Source organism: Centruroides vittatus, unplaced genomic scaffold (genome assembly GCF_030686945.1).
Source record: "Centruroides vittatus isolate TY-2023 unplaced genomic scaffold, ASM3068694v2 contig_628, whole genome shotgun sequence".
Classification (NCBI taxonomy): Eukaryota; Metazoa; Arthropoda; class Arachnida; order Scorpiones; family Buthidae; genus Centruroides; species Centruroides vittatus.
In genome coordinates, this window is record NW_027122385.1 from 808413 (window position 1) to 817045 (window position 8633).

An 8633-nucleotide genomic window follows, 5' to 3' on the forward strand; every position below is an offset into this window, starting at 1 on the left:
ATACTACAAATACATTCCACAACAGTATTGGAAAACAACATGCACAAAATGTACTACGACAGAGCCATAATCACAGATAAAACAATTTACCACAACAGACCAGACATCACACTCATTGACAAACACAATAAAATCACATACATTATAGACATATCCATTCCAAACACTCACAATATACAAAACGCATGCACTGAAAAAATTAGCAAGTACACAGAACTCGCCCAGGAAATAAGGCATTGTGGAGAATGGATAGGGTGCTTATTGTACCTGTTGTTCTCTCCTCTACAGGTGCCATACCACACACACTACACAAAAGCCTGGGCACATTACAATTGAATAGAAACACATACATCACACTACAGAAGGCCACTATATTGAATACATGTCATATTGTGAGAAAATTCCTGAATACAGGCACACACACTGATACACTTCTTTAATTTCTGTTTTGGTTACTATTGTGAGGACCGTATTAGGCCGGTCCGATTTTAGGTTTTAATTATTTCGAAGCCCTCTCGGGAGATAACGATCGAGATCCGCGATAACGATCAAGTTTCAAAGGATGTACAGTCTTCCGCCGTCAAACTCACTTCCCTCCTTCTCAAGATCCGACCTGAGTCACAGAATTCAAGTCATCATCCTCTATCGCGATTGGTGATCGTAGCGGAAGGGACTTAGAGTAAAAATAGGGGGGAGATCTCTAAGAACGGGTAGCTGACGTCCGTAGAAGACGAACTGCCCGTCGACACCGTATCCGACTCGAAGTCCAAGTCGAGACTCCGAAGCCTCCGCCGACAAGCCAATCCTGCCGCCCACCTGTCACCACCGCCAGGAAAGACGTCCGAGTCGAAGAATATTCTCGATCAAAATCGATAACCGAGAGGTATGAATGCCCTAACAATTGTGAGCTCTCTCTCTCCCGCGATTAGGCACAGGATGCGTAGCGTTTCTGTAGTAGTTCCTATGTTCCAATAAACCATTATCTGTGTTGTCCTGTTATACGGATATTGCCTTTCTTTATCGACGACCCCACACACACTCCTCCACTCGACCTGACAAGTAACTAACCGATCCCGACAAGTCGGGATATCGCGCAAAATTAGCCATCCTTGACAGTGGGGCGGGTCTTGCCGACCTATTCGCCGAAAAAAGGAGGTCCGACTTCCGTCCTACCTCCCAGCGTTTCCCACACTATGCCTTGACTTTGGTCCGGCATAGTACACAGCCACCGGTGTTAACCGAGTATATCTCACTTAACCCAACATAATAATAATAATAATCAGCGCAGAGCCCAAACGGTTAGGAGTTGAAAGTTGAAATTTGGTACACAGTTAGGGTACGTCACGAAAACGCACACTAAGAAGGGATTTTTCGAAATTCTTCTCCACGGGGGAGAGGGACAGGATTAAAGCTTCTATATACATTATCGAGACGTGCCTAAACGGTTAGGAGTTGAAAGTTGAAATTTGGTACGCAGTTAGGGTATGTTAAGAGAACGCACACTAAGAAAGGATTTTTCGAAATTCTTCCCCACGGGGGAGGGGACAGGATTAAGTCTTAACACTTCCATCAACAATGGAAGTGTGAAGCAACAATGGAAGTGTGAAGCAACAATGGAAGTGTGAAGTAATAATGGAAGTGTCAACAATGGAAGTGTTAACAATGGAAGTGTGAAGCAACAATGGAAGTGTGAAGTAATAATGGAAGTGTCAACAATGGAAGTGTTAACAATGGAAGTGTTACGTAACAATGGAAATGTTAAGAGCCCAAACGGTTAAGAGTTGAAAGTTGAAATTTGGTACATAGTTACGGTACGTCACAAAAACGCACACTAAGAAGGGATTTTTCGAAATTCTTCCCCACGGGGGAGGGGACAGGATTAAGTCTTAACACTTCCATCAACAATGGAAGTGTGAAGCAACAATGGAAGTGTGAAGCAACAATGGAAGTGTGAAGTAATAATGGAAGTGTCAACAATGGAAGTGTTAACAATGGAAGTGTGAAGCAACAATGGAAGTGTGAAGTAATAATGGAAGTGTCAACAATGGAAGTGTTAACAATGGAAGTGTTACGTAACAATGGAAATGTTAAGAGCCCAAACGGTTAAGAGTTGAAAGTTGAAATTTGGTACATAGTTACGGTACGTCACAAAAACGCACACTAAGAAGGGATTTTTCGAAATTTCTCCCCACGGGGAGAGGGACAGGATTAAGGCTTAACACTTCCATCAACAATGGAAGTGTTAAGTATCAATAGAAGTGTTAAGTAACAATGGAGAACAAAAGAAAGCGACGTGCAAGATTCACGGGCGTTAGAAGAAGAAGAAAAAAAAGAGTAATATGTTAGAACATATTTGATTTTCAAATTTAAACAGATTGATTCGGTTTTTCTTGACCCTAGTTCTTTAGAACATTCGATGAAAATCGAACGATATAATCAGAACACGTCATGAAAATTGAACAATATTACAATATTCGATTTTCAAATTCGACCTTTCATTAGAAATATTTAGTTTGTTGATGAAATTACTCTTTTTCTTTTGTGACTATAACGTAATAATCTTAATCTTCGCTATCATTACTTTTGCCCGAGCAACGCCGGGCTTATCTGCTAGTATCTTAATAAGATATGCATGACTCAATATCTTCTAAAATGATTACCGGTATTAATGAACACTCGACGTACCTTTATCTCCGGCAACGTTTAAATTCGGAAACAAACGTTTTCGGCCTCACACGAGGTCTGCTTTATGTTAAATCAAAATCAAAACGGGATTCGAAACTTAGAACGCCTTTTTTGGAACGAATTTCAAATGTTAAGATTTTAAAACAAATTGGAACGTTTGAGCATGCTATGGAGCATCGGCGGCCTGTTGCTCTTTGCATATGTATCGCCAGGCGTAAGATAGTCCATTTCCATCCTTAGAGTTAATACATCTCCACGCCAGGCTTTGCTTTGTATATTTCAAGGGCCTCGAGGGTCCTAATGTGATTTGTGTGAAAGGCTCTTTTTATCAGTCTGGCGTTGGACAGGTCTTCGTGAACTTCTGGGTCGGTGGCGTAGGTGGATAGGACTGTGGTGTATCGAGCATGGTCTACGTCGTATTTGTGCTCATGGACTCTCTGTTGGATGGAACGTTTAATGGAGCCGACCTTTCATTCCTCACCGGGAACTGCATACCTCCGGAGTCCTGAGATTGTGCGGCTTGACTTTCGCATTGCGTAATAACGTATATACCGTCTGGGACCTTCTGTAGGTAAATTTGGTGCTATTTTCCTCGCAATTTCTTTATATAAGGCATGAAATTGTTGGTTATACACAACAGTAGTGCATCTGGTGGTGGTGGTTTTGATTCTGATCTCCGTAGTGAGCTCTTGCTTACTAAGGACTATTAAAATTATATTTACTCTTAACAAGCTAGCATTTATAAAATCGTTATTGAGATAATAAACAATGAAACAATTCTCAGGAGGAGCACTCCTGAGAATTTGCTTTATTTTTAGTCCCTCCCTACAGAAGTCCTTAATTATAGCATCTCAGTTCCATGTGTATGAATACTACAACGATAAACTTCAGCAACTACATATAATTTAAGATAAAATAATACAATTAAATGTTCTAAGTATTAAGGTAAAACATAAAAAAAGAATAAATAATTCATGACTTTTCTAAAAAAAATTAATACTGTATATCTACATAAATACTGTATTATAGTGTAAATACTGTTTATACTGTAAAATAACATGAAAATTAGATTTACTCTACCTTAATGAGGAATACTGTATAGCTTGCTTGGCTTTCTCACAAATAGTTCTCCCGGAGGTGATATCATCAGCCAAATTAATTCTTATTTATCCACACTAGAAGGAGTTTATCCATCTCCTCAATACCATGCACTCATCTGGAGGTCAACGTTGTCACATCGAACGAAAATCAGACTCAGGTTCTGAAATATAGGGTGATTCAAAAGTTACAGAAGTTTTAAAAAATTAATAACTCACAAACTATTTACAGTAAGATGATGCGGTTTTCACAGAAATGCTTAGAAACAATGTGTAATAAAAATTACACACAAAATAGTTACATTTCTTGTCATAGATGGCGCTGTAGCATTTGTAAATTAGTTAAAATAAAAATAAGAAAATAAAAATGTTCTTAGTGTAAGCTCTAGTAACAACTACACAAATGATGTAATTTTACCAAGATCCATCTCTGGCAAGAAACGTAACTATTTTGGTACTAAAAATTTTATTACACAAAAAAATCTCACGTCTTTCTGAGCATTTCTGTGAAATCCGCATCATCTTTCTGTAAATAGTTTGTGAGTTATTAATTTTTTAAAACTTCTGTGACTTTTGGATCACCCTGTACTTAATGAAGTAATAGTAACACGTTCAGCTGCTGATAAATGTTTATTAAAACTAAAGATGACCTATTAAATTAGGTTGAAAACATTTGTGTTTTAAACGTAATATAACAGGTCATCTTCAGGTATAACTGAGTTCGAACGCCTCTTCAAAAAATGGAACATTTAAACGAAGTAACGTTCGAACTCTTACATTTAAAATTTAAAACAAAATATAAATGCTTCAAAATATGAGACCCTTATATTTTCACGTATTTATATTATATTATATTTATTATACGTATTTTATATTTTTAATTGTTAATTTGTTTAATATTTCATTTTAAATTTTAAATGTAAGTGTTCGAACGTTATTTCGTTTAAATGTTCCATTTTTTGAAGAGGCGTTCGAATTTAGTTACACTTGATGATCTATTATATTAGGTTTAAAACATTTGTGTTTTAGTTTTAATAAGCATTTCTCAGCAGCAGATGGTATTCTGTTACTTCGTTAAATTGTCACATCTTTAACTGCCTTTGTTGCCTATATTGCTTCCTTCATCTTAACAATGGTATACACTGTCGACTTAGGAATCTTAATCACTGTCGCCACATCTGACACATATGTACAGTACAACTTTCATGCTTTTTTAAACTCAATCGTCGAACTAAGACCTCTTGGGTTTCGTTGCTTCCATACTCTTCTTGGATGCCACGGATAATTGGTGGGATTATTTATATAACCAACACCCAATTATCGATGTGTATACAATCCATACCTAAACAAACATATTAAAAATAAAGCGAAAAAAGCACTAGAAACACATTAGCACATAACGCAATACATGCTTTCACAGAGAGAACGAGATGTCTTTGGTGCATAACAGATGGCGTTTTATATCATATTTATAAAATGCTTATGATGTATGAATCATAAACATTGTTTAAATTAGTGAATGGTTATTTTAATAGTTGGTGAAAACATGATAAAAACTATACAATAATACGAAGAAAATGACACATTCGCTTCTCAAGTGACTTACAAATTAAAAATTTGAAGGAAATGTAAGTGAATGACAGTCAGTTCAAAACAACCGAGGAAATGTAGTAACTAAAACTTTGTAGTAATGCAGCAAAATTTAGTAAATTGTTTAATGAATATAAAAATACTCACTTCAAACAGCTTTTTTCGAAAAGTTTCTGAATAGTATTTTTCAATTTTATTGTAGATTCTCTACAATAAACTCTTTTAATTAAAATGTTTGCCTTTTTGTTAAAGCACTTTTGTAATTACCTATTTTAATTTTAAATAATATGTTTAACATTTTGACTCTATTAAAACTAATGTTCCTCTCAAAATGTTTATTATGACTGAATTTATTTTAAAGGTCTTAAAGTAAAATATAGCTTTTAGATATCAGGTAACCAAAAAAGTTTTGTCGTTTTTTGTTGAAAGAAAACAAACATAAAAATGTATAGGAAATAACACAATTTATTCATTAAAATAACCACTCTCGCATTTAATAACCTTTTCCACCGGGAAACAAGCTTATAAATTCCATTTTTATAAAAGTCACGATCTTTAGAGTTGAAAAACTTCTCTAACTCCGTTTCCATAGCCTCTCTAAAAATAGGTGATAGTCAGAAAGGCTAATGTCAGGGAAATAAGGAGGGTGCAAAAGAGGTTCCCATCCAACGGTCTGGATTGTGTCAGAGGTCACACACACGACTTGAGGCCTATAGAATTATCGTTTAGGAAAAGAATGCCTTTACGGTTCACTAAAGCTGGCTGTTTTTTCAAACGTGATTGGTGAACTCGACGGAGTTGGTCACTGTAGACGTTAGCAGTAATAGTCTGGCCAGATGGTATAAGTTCATAATGAACAAATCCATTTGCAGTCCACCATACGCACAATACTGGAAGGTGTCAATTGATGAGCTATCCATTTGCTGAGCTTGTAAACTTTCCCGAGACTATGCAAATGTAAACGGACAGTTTCATCATTTACGGAGATCCTTTGTGCTAACATCTGACAAGTTTGAGCAGAATCTTCTTCGATTGCAGCCTGTAATTCATCATCATTAATGACATATGGCCGCCCTTCTCGTGGCACATCTTTAAGCGACTCATCGCCGGAAGAAAATTTTCTAAACCACCTTTGGGTGGTGCAAGTGCTGACAGAACCTTGTCCGAAAGCCTGGCATATTTTTTCAGCCGTTTGCACAGCATTTGTTCCATGTTTAAACTCATACAACATACAAGCATGAATTGTAGAGTTTGGAGTACTCATCTTCAGGTCAATTTTTATAATATTAAGAGATAACCTTTCCACTTCTCTTTATATAAGATGAGTCAGCATTAAATCTTGATTAACATATTGCTGGAATTTTAGTGCCATCTACTGTGTATTGCGTGTAACATTGTTTAAACTTTGTAGTTTCACAAAAAACGACAGAACTTTTTTGGTTACCTGATATCTGCATTATATTATTTTAAATGATTTTAGAAAATTATTTCTGTTTTTAAATACGAAAAGTTTATATCTTTTACTTGCTTTGAAAAGCAATATTAGAATCGTAATTAACTTTCAATAACTTATCATCAATGGAATCTTTTTAGTCTATCACTATTATAAAACATACAACATTTTAAATTAGATATTAGGGAAACTTAAATTAGTCCACAATAATTTGTAATTAAATATCAAAATTTCAAAGAACATCTAATCACATTAACTTATAGATTTCAACTTAACCGTTAAATAAGCCTCTAAACATTTTCCAATTACAGTATAATAAAACACTTTATAATTAACTTAATTTATTAAATAATATATAAATATTAATAATTTAATAATACTATCCTAATAATAATATTCACAAATTCTTCTCAAATTGTGCTTTTATTTTATAATAAAATAATTTTAAATCCAAAATAGTATGTATACTATGTATATATACATAATATACAGAAGCGAAGCGATCTAAGCGATAATAAAATCTTTTTATTTCCCTAAAACAATAAGGGCGATATATAGAAAATATTCATATTAATCTATATTTGTAATACAACTTTCGGAAACCAATTACCTAAGATGTCTGTCGTGTTAATGTTTTTGCTATATCTGTGAATATGTGAATGCTGCCATGTGGTTAAGACATTATGTAGGGATGCTAAAGACAACCTCTCCTAATATCGTTCTTGTATGGATGTTAGAATTAGCATAGACAGAAATTAATTTTTAATTCGCGCCCTTTTCCTCAATCTTCCTTTTAATGCTGTTGCTTATTGTAGGTGTCATTATAGTAGTGAATTCTGACTGTAGACCTCTTTTTAAGTATTCTAGTGTATCTATATCTTATTGTATAAAGCTGTTGGCTCTAGCATCTTTAATGTTAATTTCATCTTTATCAATTAACTAAAAGATGTCGTTTCTCATTACTTATTGTATGACATTTCCTACAAAGAATTATTCTATTCTTTGTGTTCTAAAGCTAAAGCGATACGAAGATGAAATTTATTGACATATATTTTATTTATCTCGTAAAATATTTTATCTCGTGTATGAAGTACGTTGATCTTTTGAAACCGGTGGACTTTATAGCAATATGGCATTGCAAATTATATCTGGATTTTAAAATGCGATGTGTATAGTATCTAAATCGGTTTTGTGTTTTCTTACAGAAAATAAGCTGAAGATGTTTGAATTCCATTGATAAGTCACGAAAATAGTTTAAATGAAGTTATGCTGATCTCTTCGAAACAAGATCGACCCTACCTTAATTGCAACCATAATTATCACAAGTTTAACACCTCTTAAATTTAATCTAATATAATCTAAAACGAATCTGATATTTCAATAAGAGAATGATGTGCACATCGTCTCTCGTCATTGCATTTACATTAGCTTTTTTCTGAAAAATGTAATTCTTACAAAATAATATTTAGGATACTTTCACATTTAGCCTCCCCTGAAACTCGGCCGCCTTAGGCATGTGTCAAAATTCCAAATGGACCGGATGATTCTGTTACTATATACGTATATAATCTCCTTTAATAGAATATGTAATGAAATTTAGTTTAATTTGATGTTTTCTTATATGATTCAAAAGCAAATTAATTTTTGAATATAATTTTAACACGTAAGATCACCAGACTAAAACTATTTTTAAAATAATGGATTAATATTAATTTCTATTTAATTGTAAATACATAATTCTTATTTAAAACTTAAACTGTTTCATTTACGTCATATATATCGTTTTTACAGCATATATAGGAAACTGG

At 34.3% G+C, this 8633-nt stretch overlaps 1 protein-coding gene across 1 annotated transcript; it reads right to left on the minus strand.

The window, feature by feature from the left end:
• Positions 1-6219: 6219 nt before the first annotated feature.
• On the minus strand, positions 6220-6636 carry LOC136979473 (histone-lysine N-methyltransferase SETMAR-like). Its single transcript, XM_067275481.1, has one exon. It carries the CDS (start codon positions 6634-6636, stop codon positions 6220-6222), a length of 417 nt encoding a protein of 138 aa, XP_067131582.1.
• Positions 6637-8633: the final 1997 nt, after the last annotated feature.

Excerpts from the sequence above, each read along its gene's own strand:
- LOC136979473 (XM_067275481.1), bottom strand. The coding sequence starts at position 6,636 with ATGAGTACTCCAAACTCTACAATTCATGCTTGTATGTTGTATGAGTTT.